General features: G+C 38.8%; 1 protein-coding gene across 1 annotated transcript in view; it reads right to left on the bottom strand.

The window, feature by feature from the left end:
- Nucleotides 1-1,187: 1,187 nt before the first annotated feature.
- Nucleotides 1,188-18,932, bottom strand: part of CPQ (carboxypeptidase Q) — a 147,059-nt gene continuing 129,314 nt past the window's right edge. The window contains exon 8 of the mRNA XM_030968341.1: nucleotides 1,188-1,653. Coding sequence (XP_030824201.1) covers nucleotides 1,493-1,653 — 161 coding nt within the window. The 3' untranslated portion in view covers nucleotides 1,188-1,492. The remainder of the gene's footprint in view (nucleotides 1,654-18,932) is intronic.

Below are 18,932 nucleotides of genomic sequence, written 5' to 3'. Positions count from 1 at the left end.
TGCTAAGTCTATTTCAATATTTTTTCTTTAGAAAGATAGAGTGGCATATCTCCAGGCAGTTTTTATGCTCTTGAAATGATTTGGAGGGAATATTGAAATAGTTAATAAATTTGATGGAAAACAGCTATTATCACAGTAAACAGATACCATGATTATGAATTCTGTAAAAATGAATTGCTCACGATTCAGCTATTGCTCAACAGCAGAACTGATTAACAGCACTAGGGACTGCCTGCTATTTGGTATAATGCTCCATGTTTGTAACATCAGTTGTTTGGTGCTGACTACATTGCAGCACTTATTCACACACTAAGTTTGCTTGTTGTAAAATTTAAAATCACAAACGAGGATCATATCACAAGGAAATGAGCAGAAATCATACACCTTGAAATATTTCCCCAGACCATTTATACCTTCTCTACAGATATGCCTGAAACTCATCTGAATATTCATAATCTCAGTAAGCAAGAAAAAACCCCAACCCCCAAACCAACAAAGTGTATAAGGATCAAATTCCCAGGTTAATTCCTCCATCAAAGGAAATTTGTACCAGCATCCTGTAGCCCAGCTTCAGCACAGGAGACCATCCCTGCAAGCCAGGGGCAGCTAGGAATGGCTTCAGGATTGTGAATCAAAATCTGCTCTTACATTTTGTTTGGATATCAGCTGGCAAGTACTGAAGGTCACAAATCACAGCTGTGTGTTGTTTCTGAAACATGGCATTTCATAGAAAAACTGCCACACAAAATTCTCTGCCTGTCACGATGGTGAGTCTTCCATGAGAAAGAAAAAGACAAACATGGCTTTCCATGAGGAGGTGCCCAAATAAACACAGGAGAGCTGGAATCTTCTGTTGGCTTTATATCCCTGTGTCCTGGTTTATCTGAGTCCTTGGTGAACCTCTCATAAGACCTCAAAATGGACCTGAGTGAAGCTATTATGCTATTTAAGCATTTTGATTATAATTTGACCATTCTACCATATATTACCAAAAAGACAAGATTGATTTGTCCTATAACCTGAAAATTTCTAGAAACTACAGTATTACCTTAAAACAGTGAAAAGAAAGAGCTGTTTGGTTAATAGTACATAATTCCAATGCATAAAATGAAAGACAGAAACAAAACCAATAAACATGTACTCAAAATCAATACACTAGTCTGATGCAAAAAATTTATTTGGTATAATTTTCCTGCTGCACAAGATCACTGTGCATACAAATGGTTATTATATCATAATCAAAGAGGTATCATATCTTCATCTGAAATATAAGAAGTACTTAAAGGAATACATTTAAGTGAAAATCACAAGTGGAAGAGATCAAAACAGCAAAAAGCAGGAATGCATAAAAAAGAATGTGTTTTGAGGAAAACAGATATAATAATAAAGCAGAAAACCAAGGGTAGCAGAATTTACTACATCTGCAGTCCACATGCATTAGTGGACTTACAATCCTTACTGAAGAACAAAAATCTTCTTTCTTGCTGTTTTATTACCTTGGCAACATATCCTCCATGTCAGCAATTACATAGGAGACAACAGTCCAAACAGCAGCACAGAGATTCATCTGGTTTGGATCCTGAACTGTCATCGTGTCCCCTTGAGAGTGATGAAACCAGAAGTATTTATTGATGTCATTATGCAAGCTGGCACCTACAGAGAAAAATGGGCAAAGTTCCATTATAGGCATACAAATATTTAAAGAGGAATATAAACTTGAATCTGTTCCTTGGCTGCTAATGATTAAAGCCACATGCAACTGTATAAAACTCATAATACATTTGAAATAAAATAACTGTACAGAGCCGTGCCATGTGCAGTTTGTAGGTTTTAGGTTAATTGACTTGTGTGAGCATGAGGCAGCAAAAATTCACACTGGGGAAAAGCCAAGCTTCCCCTGGGAGACTTGTTTCCTCAGCAACAGTATGCATCCATTTTCTTCTGAAACTAACAGAGTTCAAGCAGGAAAATCCCTACAGTAACTTCACAGTAGTGCTTCCCTTGTTTTCCACTGATGAGTTACAACTGATTTATGAATCCTTTCCTTGCTGTTACTTGTGTGGGGAACACTTTGTAATTTGCTTCTGCTTTTGAGCCCAAATACATCACAAGGATGTGCTCTTTCAGAACAAGTTTCCAGATAATCTGGGGTATCTCAGGTAGCCCAGGACTACATTCCTCTCACAGTCAGGAGTCCTCATCAGCTGGGGCAGAAGGAAGTTGAGTGAAATCACAATTCTTCCCATTCAGGAATAACTGATTCCCTCTGGGACCACCTGGGCAGGGAAAGGACTGCTTTTCCCCAAGCCAGGTGGGTTCAGGGTGCACAAATAATGCTTGCAAGGCATCACTCAAGGCAGACCAAAGCCAAGATGAGCTGGAGAAGCTGTCACCCGTCTAGAAGCTGCAGCACAGATGCTGGCAGAGGATTATTACCCTGGCTATTCTCTGCTCCAGTACCCACTGACCCTCTCTAACCCCCTATTCCCTTGAATTTCCTTCTTTCCCAGTTCATTACCTCTGACTCTCCTCCAATTTTATCAGTCTCCTTCAGCTTTGTTGTAATGTCAACAACCATTCCACCATTAATAGAATTCCACATCAAATTTTGATATTTACTAAATTTGATATTTTCCCCCACCACACTCATTCACTGCTTGCAATTCCTTTGCACTGATTCCTTTGTCCTGCTCCCTGACCAGGGCTAGGAGGTGCACAGCTCCCAGGGAAGGACTCAGCACAAGCCCCATTCCTTTCTTGGTCTACAAACCCAGAGAACTGTGTGAACTCACAAGAAAGAGCTATGGGCTCCAGGCAGACTGAGGATACTCCTTCCATGCCAAATAAGAAGGAAAAAAACCCAGGACTGTTTGACTGTAAAGATGAAGTACATAAATTATTGATATATTTATTTACATGAAGTGGAAATCAGTATCAGATGAGGAAGGCTTTGATAAACTCATGTGTGCTTGCAAGACTTACTGTTATGATTTTTCTTGGTTTTTCTGAGACGCCTGAAGCCTTTGAAGAGAATGAAAGCAAAATTTCCCACGGCATAACTGTACATTCCTGTAATACATATCTTTTCATCACTCAAACAATCATTCAGAGAGCCCAGCTCTCCCTGTGGGTAACAGGCAGGTTTCTCTTGCTGTAATGGGGACTGACTTGGATGTCTCAGTTCACTGCTATTTTAGAGAGAAGGAATGGAAAGTTAACGCATTTTAATTCCACCCAAGGTGAAGATACCTTCACAAAAAGGATGATAAGCAGAAAGACCAAATGCTAAAGCATAAGGTTATACAGTATTGTGACTGATTTTATTTTAAGAAGCTCTTCTTGTTCTTAAATGACCTGCTTGCTCCTGACTCGAAGTATTGCAATCCCACACAAGTCACTGGGTAGGTTACAGGTGCTGAATTATGTTCTAATAATTTTAGCATTAAATTTATGTCAAGTCATAGTCACTTTTAAAATTTTCTTCTGAATCCTTTTAAATATATGCAATCATAAAAGGATTGAACAATGGTAAATTCTTTAACTGATGGAATTCTGCACTACAGACACATTACAAGTTAAGCTATTGAGGCAGCCCCATTACTGTTTTTGAACACTTCTGTAAGACTCAAGACAAAAATTGCCCAGATTGTGTCATAGAAATTTCACTAATCAAAGTAACTATGGATTTACAGAATAGCACTTTATTCCTGTGAATGGAACAAAAACAAACATCCTTTGCTTTATCATGTTTAACTCTCAGAAACACTGGAAAAGATTTTTTTTTCTCTGAATTGATTTTATAAATCAGAAAATTACTGACTTCGACATCAAGCAATTACTGTGCAAGAAAATCAAAAGGTTCTCAAATTGGCCGTGCTGTCTCTGACATGTTGTGGGTTAGCACTGAAACCAGTGACCTGCAAACATCTTGAGAGACGAAGGAAAAGACCCTAAGAAAGTAGTTTTATCCTCTGTAATTGGAAACTAAAGTGAAAATCCATGTTCATGGCTTTGAGCACAAGAAGAGTTTACACTGGAGGGCTTCACACAAACCTCTGGACATGAAGCACTCTGGGGCACAGATATGACTGCAAGCAATTTTCATTGCAAGGAAGTCTCCTGCTTCAAACTTGAGAGTCCTTCATGCTGATGGCAGCTGCCTGCACACATTTCTGCTGCCAGAGGTCACCAGGCTCAGTGAGACACTGACAAGTGCCCTTTCACCAGTAAATGCATCCACGAGACCAGCCCTTGCAGATGGCCATGAAGAGGGAAGTTCTGCAGGGTCCTGCAGATTGAGTCATGTTGGGTTACCTCAATAAAGTCCATAGGGACCTCCAGCCTCTTTTCTAAAAATCTAACAGAAGAAGCAATGCTGTGAGCACAATTTTTTGTTGTTGTTGTTATTTTGTTGTTGTTTTGTAATATTTGTCTCAGGAACAACAGTCAATAACAAATGGGGGCTTATTTTTACCAAGCTAGGAGTCAAGTAACAGAGATGAAGAGCTATGGCTCACAGACCTATAAATTATTCACCTACGTCCATGCTAGCCACCTAGAAAGGGAATGGCAAACAGCCTTCAAAGAGCCAATAAGCTTTGCTTAAGTACTTAAAAACCCTCAGTTAGGTGATGTTATGTAGGTGTGTACCACATATCTAATTCTGATTTCTAGCTGTAACCAATACTTGAACAGAAAACCAAGAGATGGGCTAGGTGCTAAGCTGTCACATTTCATGCACTTTGCTCTTTTTCCTGCATTTGCAGAGCAGCGTAAAGAAAAAAAAAGGGGATGTCTGCCAAAGAACCCCCTTTAATTGTCCTTTTTCCAGTCTGTTCACTTTTACAGTGATGCAAGTCACATGAGGAACACTGCTGACCAAAAAGGAGATCAGCGAAAAAGTGCTTCTAGCTGGATATAATAGGTGCTGTGGCATGAAAAGAGGGAATGTTAAAAACTGCTGTCAAAAATGCCATATGTATTACTTGAGTGCATCAAAAATACTGGAAATTAAAAACTGAAGAAAATAAATAATTTATGGCTTCAATAAAATAATACAAAGATAATTCATAGCACCATTACAAGGTGACAGAAAACCCTCTTTAGCACAGCTTAGTTACCTAATTTAATGTATGTTACTGCATCAGCAGCTATCTAGTGATAGCTGCTGATGCAGTAACATATCTGGTTGATCCCTCAGGGTCAAATACCAGGACAAGTTGCCCAGAGAGGCTGCAGAGCTTCCATCCTTTGAGATATTCAAAGCCTGACAGAACATGGTCCTCAGCAACCTGGTGCAGCTGACCGTGGTTAAGCAGGGGAGTTGGACTAGGTGAGCTCAGGGGGTGCCTGCCAAACTCAGCCATCCTGTGGCACTCTAATCCATGGTGCCTTGGCTCTTTCAGACATCTCTTAGAATTCACACAACATAAAAAAAAATTCTCCAATTCAAGCTCACCTGTCTTGAACTCATTTTACGATTCTCTGCATAACCAGCTATGTCATACTTGTTTTGATGCACTGCATAAGGCAGGTAAAAGCAGCTGCTTTGGTAATTCATACTGACCATATATTTTTAGTAATCAGCTATGATTACTAAATGAACTTGATGAAAATACACACACATTGAGGAATTCTGAAAACCACTCCATCCCTTCTAGCCTCTGATCTTAGCATGAAATGCCCAATGCAAGCACTCATTAGCTGATGATAAGGATATTATTTCCTTACAATGTGTTCATATCAAACACCAATTCTTCACACATTAATAAACTGACTAAGGTCTTATTGCCAGCTTATGAAGATGAGATGCTGCTATTGATGTAAACGGATGCATGAACCACAAAATGAATGACGGGCATGTCAATGATGACCACTGCTTCTTGTCACACTCTGTAAGGCACTACTGCCTTCATAAGCACTGCTGTCATAAGTCATAACTAGAATTAAACTCTATTGCCAGATATTTAAGCATTCAAATTACTGTCATTTGTGGAAAAAAAAAAGACTGGAAAAGCAGATAATGATTATCAGAATGATTACAACAGCAGTTTTCATAAAACTGTGTTCCATAAAACACAGATATCTTCAAGGGGCAAAGCATGCAAAGCATGCAGTAACTTCAGAGTAAATTTACATCTTAAAACATTTTGCATTAAACTCCTCCTTACATTTCCCTTCTTTTCTTTTTATACCCCAAACAGCATTTAATTGCCAAAGGAAGTCAAATTTGAGTTGTGGAGTCAATACATGTTTGCTACAGAGTCCTATCAACAGCTTCCCAGTTGCCTTTGCTTTCAAGTAAACTTCACAGCTATGCCATGGATCTTCCAGATAAAATGGGAAAATCCCCACTGCCTCTATAACTTCTCTTGGGTGTCCTGGGTCTTCAACATTACAGCTAGATCTCTGGGATACTGACCTCTGCATGTATGTTGCCTTCTACAGTGAAGTTAATATGTTAATGGTTTATAAAAAAGTGTGTAACTTTTTCAGATTTCGTTTTATAGCAGGCCCTAGAGGACCTGACAGACTTGCCACTCCATTATTTTATGTGGTATATATACACCTCTCCAAAGAGAAAAGACTCCAGCTCAGAAGAACATGCACTCTAAACAGACAAGAGGGACTGAAGGATGAAAGGGGCATGCAGAGATGAAATGACAGATTCATTTTCTCACAGCAGCTGAGAAAGGAATAGATGCCAGACATCTGAGCTGAGGCCAGTGTCCTGTTGAGTAAGCTGTACTACCTCCTAACAGCAAAGTTGGAAATGCCTTAACAAGGCATAATTTGATCAATGTTTCCAAAAGTTTACAGATAGAAAGGGGTTATAACATGGGCTTTGCTTGCATCTTCCAAGTACCTGTTTGAGCTTCACCTTTGTGTCAAGACAAACCTACATGCTCTTAAAGGTATTGATTGCTTCTAGTAAGACGTCAAGATACCAGATCCCTGATCTGAAACCTTATTTTTATTTCTGCAGTGATTTCCCTGGCTATAAAAGACAGATTCTTTTTATTCCATCTATTAAATACTGATTTTGTTTCCTGCTTTTTCTTTAAGAAACAGGGAAAATGCTTTTACTTAATTTTCAAGTTTATTCTAATCTCAGACCTTTTTCATGCCAATGACACTTCTCAGGAATGTACTAAAAGTCCATAATGCCTTAAAAATAAAGCAAATCCTGATGAAAAGCACGTCATCAAGTACTCAAAAATAATAAAATAAGAGGCAAAGGGACATATCACAATCTCCTATGCAGTTAAAAAGTGGTATGTACCAGGAAAGCATAAACACAGCAGTTAAGGGCATTCTATTCCTCACACACAGTAACAGAATCAATAGCCTCCCTTCTCATAGCTGGAGTATTTCTGTCTCACACATTTTGAAAGGTCAAAACTTCAGGGCAGAAGTAAGAAGACACATGGCTTTTCCTTCAAAGGAGATGTACCAAAGACCTACAAAAGGAAAAACTGATGAAAGAAAGAAACAGGAACACAATTTTTTTGTTTTGTTTTGTTTTGTTTTGTTTTGTGACTTTCTAAGGCCCAACAGGTCACAAATCTTAAGTGGTTAAGGAGTAAATCTGCTGCAATGGTAGCTACGCTTGGGATGGGCTGGCTGGAATGCTCCATAGGTACCTCAACATCTCTTCTGCTTCAATCCCTGACTGATAGTTTTAGGTGTTGGACAGATGTTTTGTGTGCTGTCCCTGCCTAACCTCAGTCTGCAGAACTACCGCCGTAATGAAGATTATTGTGGGCACCTCTTGCACGTATTTTGGTGGTCATATAAACCTCTTCCTTTGTGGGATAACCATCATTGTGTAGCTGACAGCTGGCTTTAATATCATTTATTTCATTATCCATTTTCCAAGTAAGCAGAGGCAATGGAGAATGCTAATGCTGTTTAGTGGAGCACTGCATTAGTTTTCTTGTCACTTAGTCTCAAACGATGAAATTACAGGCTAAGTTGCTCGATTTTCATGGCTACTGACACTGAAATAGTTTCTAGTACAGAGCTTATAAATGACATCAGAAGCCCTGCTGTTTCACCTCCTGAGTCACTCTCTCAAAAGTCTTTAAAATTCATGTTCAAACAACAAGAGAGAGGGAAAGCTTTCAGGAGGTTGTTTCAGTGACTAATTAAATGAGACTACAGTATAAGGGAGACAATATGAAGTTTGCATTACTTCTTGTTTTGCTTAATGCAATCCAGAATTAGTCCTGTGGATACACTAAACGGACTAAATTACAGCTCAGGATTATCACAGTTAGTTTTGCAATGCATTAACCTTTCACTTATTGCATCAGAAGACTAGTGACAGCAGGGGATCCAACCTAAACTTGCATGAAATGCTGTGAAATGAGGTGCCAGGAAAGGAAGCAGTTCCACTTCATAGAGCACAGGCTGACTAGAGTCTAAAATAATATCCTAAACAGCCCTTGACTGGGAAAAACCCCACAAAACCCCAGATAAACCTTCAACAGTAAAAAGCACTGGAAGGTCTTCATTCATCCAACCTCTGTCTTAAATTGTCAAGGTTCTTTTTTTAATAAAAAAGAGAAAAGGGTAAGTCTTCCTAGCTGGTGCTGCCTGAACATGACCCACTTGCAGGTTCACTCTCTGGGATGGAAGGATCCTCCACAGGCCCACTCATCACTAATTTCTGAACTGGTTTACAGTTCTACCCACAGCTCCCTGTGGCAATGCATGGTGTGCCTGAGCATTTCCTGTGGGCTCAGTACAGTTCTCACTTTGTGAGATGCAGGAGCAGCACCCTCCACTTCTTCATTCAGCTTCCTACCACTGGTGGCTTAATACAGTTTAATCACACCTAACTCAGCTGCTTTTTCCCAGGCTGAATAATACTCCTCTTGCAGAAACTATTCAGTATCTCTTCAGGCTTCTGGTGATTCTTCTTCTCCCTTCCCTAAGGGAAAGGGAGTTTCATCCAATGTGTTTCACTGTTCCTGAGATGAGAAGCTCAGTACTGCCTGCAAACACCAGCACGTGAATGGAGTCGTGATGCGACTACAGCACACCACGACATGATCTCCTTTCTGCTTTTTCTCTCTTCCTTTCTTCCTTCCTCAGCTGCATGAAACAGTGTTTTTTACCTTCCCTGGGTATTGACTTGACAATTTCACACAATTATCCACAGTGATTGCCCAGATCATTCTTCTTGAAGACAACATGGATCCTGTTGCTCTGTATCCATAGTTCCTATTCTGCATCACTCCACATTTATTGACACAAAAATGTCACTGCTTGTTGTATTCTTTATATATTTTCTACTATAAGATTACTGTCACATTCTCACAGTCAGCTTTAGTTCTGATATCAAATATTTGAAGCAAACTTTGCCAAGTTGCTATCCTCACTGTTCACTCCCTTTGCAGCTAACATGGAGTTTTGTGAACATCCAAAGTGACAAAAAAAAGGTAACTGGGCAGCCTAATAAAGACTTTTTCCATTAAGAAGACTGACAATTTATTTCTACCTTTTAAAAATCAGGTATTTACCACAAAGGAGGAAAATACCTCTCACCTCACAGTACCTTCTTCCTCTATAGTCTTTGATTCAGGGGCTTTTGAAGACTCAGCTATACTTCACTGACCAGATCCAGCTACAGAAATGGTTACAAACTCTTCTGAAAATGCCTTGCTAGACTGGTGAGGCATGACTTCTTTCCTCCAAAGCAACATGGACTCCTGAATTACTTTTGTATTTTGTGTTCTGGCTCTGTGACTACCCTGGCTAACTAAAACACAGATCCCTATTTAGGGGATCCCCTACTTACAGCATATAAATTTAGAATAATTATGTACCTGTATTATATACCTGTTTATGTTTGTAAATATTGTGTATATTTGAACATAATTTACTTAATTTGTGATTTCTTTAAAATTATGTATATACCTACATATGTTATTCAGAGACTACTTAAAAAGTTAAAAGTTGTAAAAGTGATGGTTTTATAAATCCCTTATATTTTGCATTCTCTTTTAGACACTGTAAGTGGAATGAAAGTCATTGCAAAATCAGCAGTTTCTCTAATTCACAATTCTTTTTCATGTGTTTGTTTATGTCTCAGCTCAGCAAAGCAGTTAAATATTGAGTTGAGCATGTGATTTATTTTAATGTCATTAAGCTTTAAATGTCACACAAAAGGGTCAAGTGAATACTGGGACCCATTTGAACCATCTTTTCCTGACCAAATGCATTTCTGTGTTTCTATACTCTCTGTATAACTGCACCATGTAGCTGACATTATAAGGTTGCTTAGAAACCCAAACTATTGAAGCGCTTTCTTCAATGTTCTCTGCTGGCCAAAGAGCTTCCTGCTAATACCCAGGGCTAGACCCTTGCTCCACCCTGTTTCAACAACTTCCAAAGTCATCCCAGAAATGTTGTGGAAAGAGACACCCCCTAGACTGTTTAGAAGTCACATGTGGGGGGAGGGAAATATGAAAATTACCCATTTGTTAAGATTTTGAGTAGCATTTCTGTTTGCAGTAATTGTCTGCATTCATTTGCATTTTCAATCCATTCAAGAAGCTTCCTTGTATTTTACAAGAAATGGAACCTATTTCCTAAGCCAAATTCACAAACCAGTTTAAAGCAAGCCTTTAGGCCTGCTTTTCTAGAGGATGCTGGAGACAGAGAGGAAACACACAGGTTCTCATTTGCTGTAGCCTTCGTTCCTCGATATGATTACAGCTGGATGTTTAATCACAAAGTTCCTGCAGGAGCCTTCCCACCAAGTAGTCCACTACTGGAAATGCCAATGGTCATAGGACCCAACCTAGCAGAGCTCCCTTCTGCCCAGATAGTGGTGAAAGGAATCAGTTAATGAGCATTCTGGTGCTTAACTAGTTATGCAAAAAAAATCCCAAACCACCAAACCAGTCACCTAATTAAACACATCCTAAGCACACTACAAGTCTGTTGTATTTTATATCACAGAAATCAAAACTGCATTTATTCAACCACACCCACAAGATGAGCACGGCTTTACTGTCTCTATTTTTGCACCCCACTGAGACTATCAAACTCTTCAAGTTCATGATGGATTTTAGATGTAGGACCATTATACAAAGCTGGAAGAATATACTACGCCTACAACAATAAAATATCTTTTAAAATATCTGTGGTTACTTGAGTAATCCATACTTGAGTTTTAAACCAGTAAGTTATTTCATATCACGTTAGATGCTCCAGATATTGTTGATGAATTATCTTTTGCATTTGATCTCCAAACCAGTGTATATTTAGCTAGTTCATTGGTAACAGAAATGTTGAGAAGTTCTTGAAACAAAGTTCAAAGCTTATTGCAAGGTTCAGGACTATTCAAATGTGGACATTTTCAGTCTTTAGGGTTGGGGTTCTGAGAGCCACAAAGCCTACAGGTGCAGGGACACTTTCTGGGGTTGCAAAAGGCATGTGAAATGGAGCATAGCACTGCACCAAGACTTTCTCAGCTGGCCCACCCATAGTGCAGAGCACCTAAACTGCAAGCCACCATTGGGATAAGGGTTCAGAGAACCCCCAAAACCTTTCTGCTCTAGTCTAAAATAATTTTATTCAGCGGGTGATGAACACAAAGTAGCAGTAATGAATACTTATTCAATTTTTTAAGCAACAGATTGCATAATTTTGTTAGCAAAACTACAAAAGAAAACACACTTTAAAAAAAGATATATAAAAATAATTAAGGTACCGTAAAGACACCTGCTGCAACATTGTTCTTCACAATCTCAGAATCTCTCTGTTTTAATGTTCCATGAAATTACATGGGGCTTCATTAGGAAAAGAAAGATGAAATTAAAGAATTTCTGTCCTTTAAAGTAAGGAAGTAGAGAAATTTCTCACACCTAATCTGACACGGCAGTGTATCACCACTTGTACGTGGGCTCTGGCTAATCCGCAGAGCAGAACTAATCCTAGAAGAAGACAAAGCAAATAAAACAATGACCCTAACTAGCACAACTCTTCCAGCCTGTAAATTTGAGTTGCTGTGATAGCTATTGTGCCACAGAGCAAATATGCTTGTCATAATGCTAATATATTAAGAGAAAAAAAAAGCATATAAGCTCAGGAAGAATACTAAGAGAAGCTGACAATTAATTTCAAGTTGAAAGTTTAACCTGTTTGCTTTCACTGAAAGATCCTCAGTCACATCAATAAGTGCAAATAGCATTTGCACAGGCTTACTGCATTCTATGCTTTACTATGCTGTTTTCTTATGAAGTTGGGCTTTACTTTGGTTTTGCTCAAATTAAACCTATATGGTTGAAGGCCTCATTTAAAACTTGGAAAGCAAGGACTGACTGGTGAAAGTGTACAGAAACAGAACAAGGCATTAGTGAGTCCAGCTGCCATGAGTGCCAAGCTGCTGAGTACAGCTTTGAAAATCCTCCTCCAGAATCAATATGATTATCTCCATCACAATCATAATTTCGCAGAAATCAAGGACCAATGTATCTTTTTCTCCATTTGTTAATAAAAACCTGCAAAGGCCTGTTTAAAATTATATACTTTTACAGAAATTTTTAAGGAACTCCAAAAGACACCATGTTTTACATACAATGCAACAAATGCAGATAATTTGATAACAGTGACCAAACTCTACATGCTAAAAAGAAAATACACTTCTATTAGTTTAAATGCTACCCACCATCCTTCTGATATATTGTGTCCATGCTAAAACTAAAAGCAATATTTACAGCTGTATAAATGGAAGTAATTTCAATTTGGATTTAGTTAAAGAAATCAAGCACAAGCACACTCTTCTAAACTTATGTTGCCACATTCAGATACCACCTACAGACTAATGCAAAGGGGCAAAAAGACACAGTGATGATGATGGTTAGCAGCTCAAAGCAAGATTATTATTAAATTATTAGAATTATTTTAATAGAGAGAAGCTAGAATTCAATACATTCATTTAAAAAACCCCTTAATCTCTGCATTGCTATGCTTGCCTTCCACAGGAGAAAAGACATGCTCCCCACATGCAAGTTTTCATCACCAGAATACCATTAGACTATTGGTTCCTTTCAAATACATAAATTGAAGGCTCTTTTTACAGAGCAGATACATAAAAATAAATATTAACATCTATATACATATATATCTACCAACCTACACATAATTAAAAACCTTTCAGGAGCCAAATGCACACTTGCAAAACAGAAAGGCATGCTATAAATTCAAATGACTGCAACAAATACTCAGTAAAACTGGGATTATAAGCCTTACCTAAAAATAACCTGAATGAAAATTTTTTACACTCTGGCCAATATTTATTTTACACTGATATACTCCCTTTACTTTTACATCCTCACTTTAAAACTAACAGGCATCTGATAGTTGTTAAAAAAAAAAAGAGGATGATTTTTCTTGCTTTAAGGCCCATCATTGCAAAATAATTGTGCATGCTTATTGGTTGAATAGTTTCCATTTCCCACTCCTAAAAGAGAAAGAAAATAAAGATGAAAAACTGGTAGGTCTCATTAGTCCTGGGTAGTCTAACCTTAGCCTTAGCTATTATCAGATTCGTCAGAAAAGGCGAAGAAAAAGCACAACCTTTTTGGAAATGCAGCCACTGAAATTAGAAAGCATTGAGTGAAGAAGAGAATATTTCCCCTGTCACATATTCATTTCAGGGTCAAAAAGCACACAAGTGAGATTTTAAATAAGTAACTCATTCCAGGGGAGTACAGTCAAGCTGTTTCCAGGCTGACAGACTGCCATTACATCCCACCACTGCCAGCAGGGCTCACTGCTGTGACTCCAAAAGTTTGGAAAAATAGCGTGTAGTAGAGAAGACAACAATAACCACTTAATAATTAGATTCTTGTGCTGTGTATCAAGAGCCCAAGGCTTTTGTGGAATTAGATGAGGCACCCAGAGTGTCTTTACCACTGTCTATTTTAGTAAATGGAGTGGCCAAACATTCACTCCTTGAAACAGTAGAAGAGCAAGTACACTTTTCCCTATCTCAACGAATTTAAAACACAATGCAAATCAAAAGAAAAAGTGAATCATCTGAAAAAAAGCAGCAAAAGGCAAGGAATAATGCTATTCCTGATGGGGAGATGTAATCAACACTTACATTTTTTTTTTTTCTGCAAAAATGATGCTCTACACCTAAAACTGGGGGGGAAGATACTTTTGCTCAGGTAAATGTAATGAGGGCTGGAGCCAAGGGCCAAACCACAACTCACAGAGCTCAGGGAGGTGAAACCAAAATGGGTCTAGCTGGGGAGGATTGACACAAGCCATGGGCAAAGCAGGGATCCTGCCCATTCCCACAGATGCAGGAGAGCTGGCTTAGCAGGCAGGAGCTCTCATACCTGTTAAATTATTACAGTATTTCTTAGCACTCTCTTAGCTCAGGCTCCAGGAACCACAGGCAGTCCCTTCCTTCTTGCTCTCTAATTAGAAACCTGAAGTCATTACTCGGGCTAAGGGATAGTGAAATTGTCATTGGGTTGAGTGTACTGAGTGAAAAAGTTTTTAATCAGAGATAATGCTCTCAAAAACAGTGAACTATGTCTCAAAAGCATTATACCCTTAACAAATTTCCTGGCAGCTGTTTGTCTGACTGAAAGAGAGAAGCTGCATGGAAAAGATACAGAAAGAAAATGACATTTTTAACTGTGTGATGATCCCTTCTTCCCCTTAAGCATCCTGAAATAAAAGACATAAATGCTGAGCACTTGGAGGCTCCAACAGCATCCAATGCTTGTGCTTTTAATGATGACTGCACAAGAACATCTGCCCTAAAATCTAGCCAGCAGTGTTGGTGGACAAGAAAAGTACCCACAGTAATTAGGAACTCTAGGAAGAAGCAGGCAGACTAATTAAGTTTTCTCAATGCTTCCCATTTAGCATATCTTAGGGATTTAAAATTAAAGATGTGTATAATTCGGGCTGTTTTCAAGATTGAGATGTGTAAAACTTGTTGATTAGTTTTAGCTGCACAATTAAATCTTTTTCTTAGTTGAAGTCAGAAGGGCTAAAATTGTTCAGGCCAAGAAAACAAGCTGCTGCAGTAGGATGTTGAAGCCCTGACAGGATCAGCCTGTGATCCCCACACTGCAACTCAGCAAGAGACTGAGATCTGCCCCATCCAACCCGGTCACTTTGATGTTGTTGGTGGTTCCAAGCTCAAGAGAAATGGTGGCTGGAGCACTAATACCAATTTGAATGCTGGCATTGGAAATTCTGTGCAAATATCTTAGGAACCTCCCTAGTCCTTCTGCATGGTGAAAAAACCCACCTCAAAAACAAATTAAGGTTTTGCCAAAACAAGGGATTTTGGCTATTAGTGATCATCTATTTCTGCAACCTTTGAGCAGTGACAACAAAATGAGGGACCAGCATTGACTGTGTGAGTGCACAGAGCAGCCCACAAGACTGTGCCTCTTTCTCTAGTGGCTGCTACGGATGCAAGGGCCTGGGTCAGGCTGCAAGATGCACCAGCCAATGCCTGGGTGCAATAAAAATCACCATCACAACTGCCCAGCCTTCAGCAGTATTTGTCTACATACTCCCTTCAGCTACACCTGTAGCACACACAGCAGCCCTTAATTCTGCTCTGCAATATAAACGAAAACACAATTAGTTAACAACTGTGTTTTATTATTTTTTAAAATATGTTTCAAACCCATATAGCTGATCTCAGAGTCTCTGTAATTTGGAAATGAAGGGCTGCTGCTGCAATTTATTATCTGCCCACAGATTCAGTTAGCACTTTTAAAGCACAGAACAGAAATAATGCACAAGGAGTCAATAACAGTAATTGGTATCATTAACACTTCCTGCTTGTCTCTGGCTTAAATCTGAAAATCAACTAAAAGATGCTCTTGTTTAAGAGTAGTTATCCTAGAAAGATGAAAGTCCAAGACCTTCCACAGCTCTACACCTGTCATGTCACTTTCCCTCAGCCTCTTCCTTTCCCATCTGCCATACACTACCTTTCTGCTTGAGCCAAGTAGGAAGCTGCAGGTGCCTCTCTGCAGCATGAGAACATTCTATTTACATTATACAAAGGCTCAAAGGAAAGACTTCATCATAATTTACATGCAGCTCTTTATCTAATTCATCTAACACTTTAACTAACTCACAGAACATTCCTGCATCTAAAAGGGTACTGACTGTAACATCTATTGCCAGCCTGGCTACCCAGATTACTTAGCAGCGCTTAGTCTATAGCACTACACAGATCAGAAAACCAGATGAACTGGGGAAAACCTCAAAGATTCAGTCAGCCTATTTCCCTCTCTCTGGCAGAAGCCAATGTTTTGAGAAAAAATGAGGGAAAGGGGTCTCGTCCTTCAGCACACCTGTCCAGCCATCAACAGTTTAAGGACTTTCTGATAGGAGCTTGCCTTCATATCTCTGTGGTGGACAACCTTTGCCAGACCTTTCTCCCATGCAGTATTCCATCCTCATTAAACATGTGTTTGATCTTGGTCTTCAAAACATCTTGTGATGCTGATATCTCCATTCAATTATATCCTGTCCAGAGAAGTGTGTCTTAAAGCTGGTTAGTGCTGATGTTCTGATCCTCTGACTACATTACAAAAGGTGAACAGTTACTCTCTATCATATAACAGTGCTGCTTACATACATCTCTCATATAGTTTTCTTTTTTTTCCCAGGGATTATAATCAATTAGATGGTGGATTTTACCTTAAATTAAATGGTCAATCTGATAAAACCTGGAACTAGACTGGTTCCTGTCTGCATCACAGTCCAGACAGCAGCTTGTATAGGATAAAGATGGGTTTCCTTTGATTAAACTAATAATTTGTAACCCATATTATTTTTCTGCAGTGATACATGATGCAAAAACTGCAGCTTCCTGGAATCCATAGGAGAGGCAGACCATGAAAAGCAGAAGTAGGAAACACTGGGCTTTCCATTTTGTAGCAAATGACGTGATTCTGCTTTTCTCTTTTCTCAACTCAAATGAAAAAAGGCACACAAAACTTTTCTCATAAAGTAAAATAAACCAGCAAAAACAAATACTCAAATCATGTATATTTTCTTGACTCAATACATACATGAAATAAAATCTTAAAAAATTGATATTTATCATCACTCTATATTTTATCTAGATGCTTATTCTTAGTGAAATATTCACAATTCTGTTATTCTCTATTCTAATTTCATCAAAATAGATCTTGTTTATATAAATAGACACATCTTGGTATCTTTTTTCTTGAACAAAAAAGCTAATCTACTGAGAGAAACTACTTCTGCAATGCATTCTATCTATGAAGAAGCCCCAAAACACACACCTAGGATCAATGTCTTTAATGTCAGGCACCAAAGCACTGTGATCTCCAGATGTTACCAGAATATAGGATGTTCCAGAACCTTGGTGTACATAACAGCCCCCTTTGAACTAACTTTCTGATCCTATAAAATATGTATAGAAGTTCAAAGTTATGTTAATCACTAAGGACACCAGAAGTGAAAAAGGAAATTATGTATACTGCAAGGTTGATCCAAATGGCATGAAAAATATACTCAGAGAGTAAAAAACGGAAGGATCTTTAGATTGGGGCATCATATGGGTCTGAGACTATTTTCTGTCTTCATTATAGACCAAAGCAATGGAGTGGAGTCTTCCTTCACTGTGAGATGGCACTAATCAGGGACATATGGCAGGGGCACTGAGAGCATGATGAGAATTTGTTAAGTGATGTTCACCAATGAGGTACTTGAAAAGACAACTCAGGATGATGAACAAGAGGTGCAAGCATTAACTACTACACCAAGGAAAAAATCAACTTCACATAAAAACCTGCTGCAATTGGAAATAAGTAACCATGTCTTTGGGTTCACAATGAAAAGAAATAAGAGTTAAAGCTCTTAAATTGCAGCAGGAATAGGGTAGACAGGAGAAAAACCTTAAGCACTAAGAATAGCAGTGGGACAGGCCATCTGGTCTATAATGTTTCCATTACAGTAAGTCTTCAAGTTCAGCTTAAACAAATGTGAAAGAAATGACAGGGACATTGGCAAGACCATGCTGGAATCAAGAATATTTAGAAGTTCTCTAGAAACCTCCTCGCCAGCTCTGTGGTTCTTTGAAATCTCATCTGTTTGTGTGGCTTTCTGAAATAGCTGCTGAACAGAGTAGAGATCCTCTTTTTCTGGCAATTGGCTTGACCCATGGCTCCAGCCAAGTTTGGCCTGTGAGGCAGAGGGAAATTCACGATCACTATGCCAAGCGAACCCTGCAAAGAGGAAGTAGACACCAAATTTCTGGAGTAACCTTGTTCTATTTCATGAACAAGAGCTTTACATCAGAAAAATGTCCCACTCCTAAATATTTCACATGAACTGCAATCCATATGCGTGTGGAAAACAGTGCTAAAAGTTATTCCTCTAGGAGTTACCCATTTAAGAAATGTAAGGCAAAGAAATCTTGAAAATCACTTCTGTGATTTCACCACTGATAGCTTTGTTTTTTGTTTCTTCACATGTCTCTGATCAGAGATGGACAACTGAGCACTTTCCTTTCTCAGCCATCAACTCCCATTGTGCTTTGGTTGTTGTTGCTATGGGCTTGGATTTGAGGGGGAAACGGGCAGGCAATTGAGACAGCCCTTGCTTAGGTAAAACCACCCTGCTTTAGAATTCTTCATAATAACCCTTTTCCTCAGAGAATTTAAGTTTTTCTGTCTCTCTAAGTAACAACTCTAAGTTGTTTTCAGTATCTTTCACGAGGTGAGGCGCTTGTGCACATCCCCAGAGGAATTTGGGATAGCGGTAAAATGCCAGTGCTCTAAACTCCCATGTCTTGCTTCTAGGACAGAGTATCTACCCATTGAGAAATCAAGCTGCTCAACTTCTTTCTCTTCCACAATGCCACATTAATGGTTTTCAACTATTTCCAATTTTAA

The sequence above is a fragment of the Camarhynchus parvulus genome, chromosome 2 (genome assembly GCF_901933205.1).
Source record: "Camarhynchus parvulus chromosome 2, STF_HiC, whole genome shotgun sequence".
Taxonomy (NCBI): domain Eukaryota; kingdom Metazoa; phylum Chordata; class Aves; order Passeriformes; family Thraupidae; genus Camarhynchus; species Camarhynchus parvulus.
This window is presented reverse-complemented; position numbering and strand designations above follow the sequence as displayed.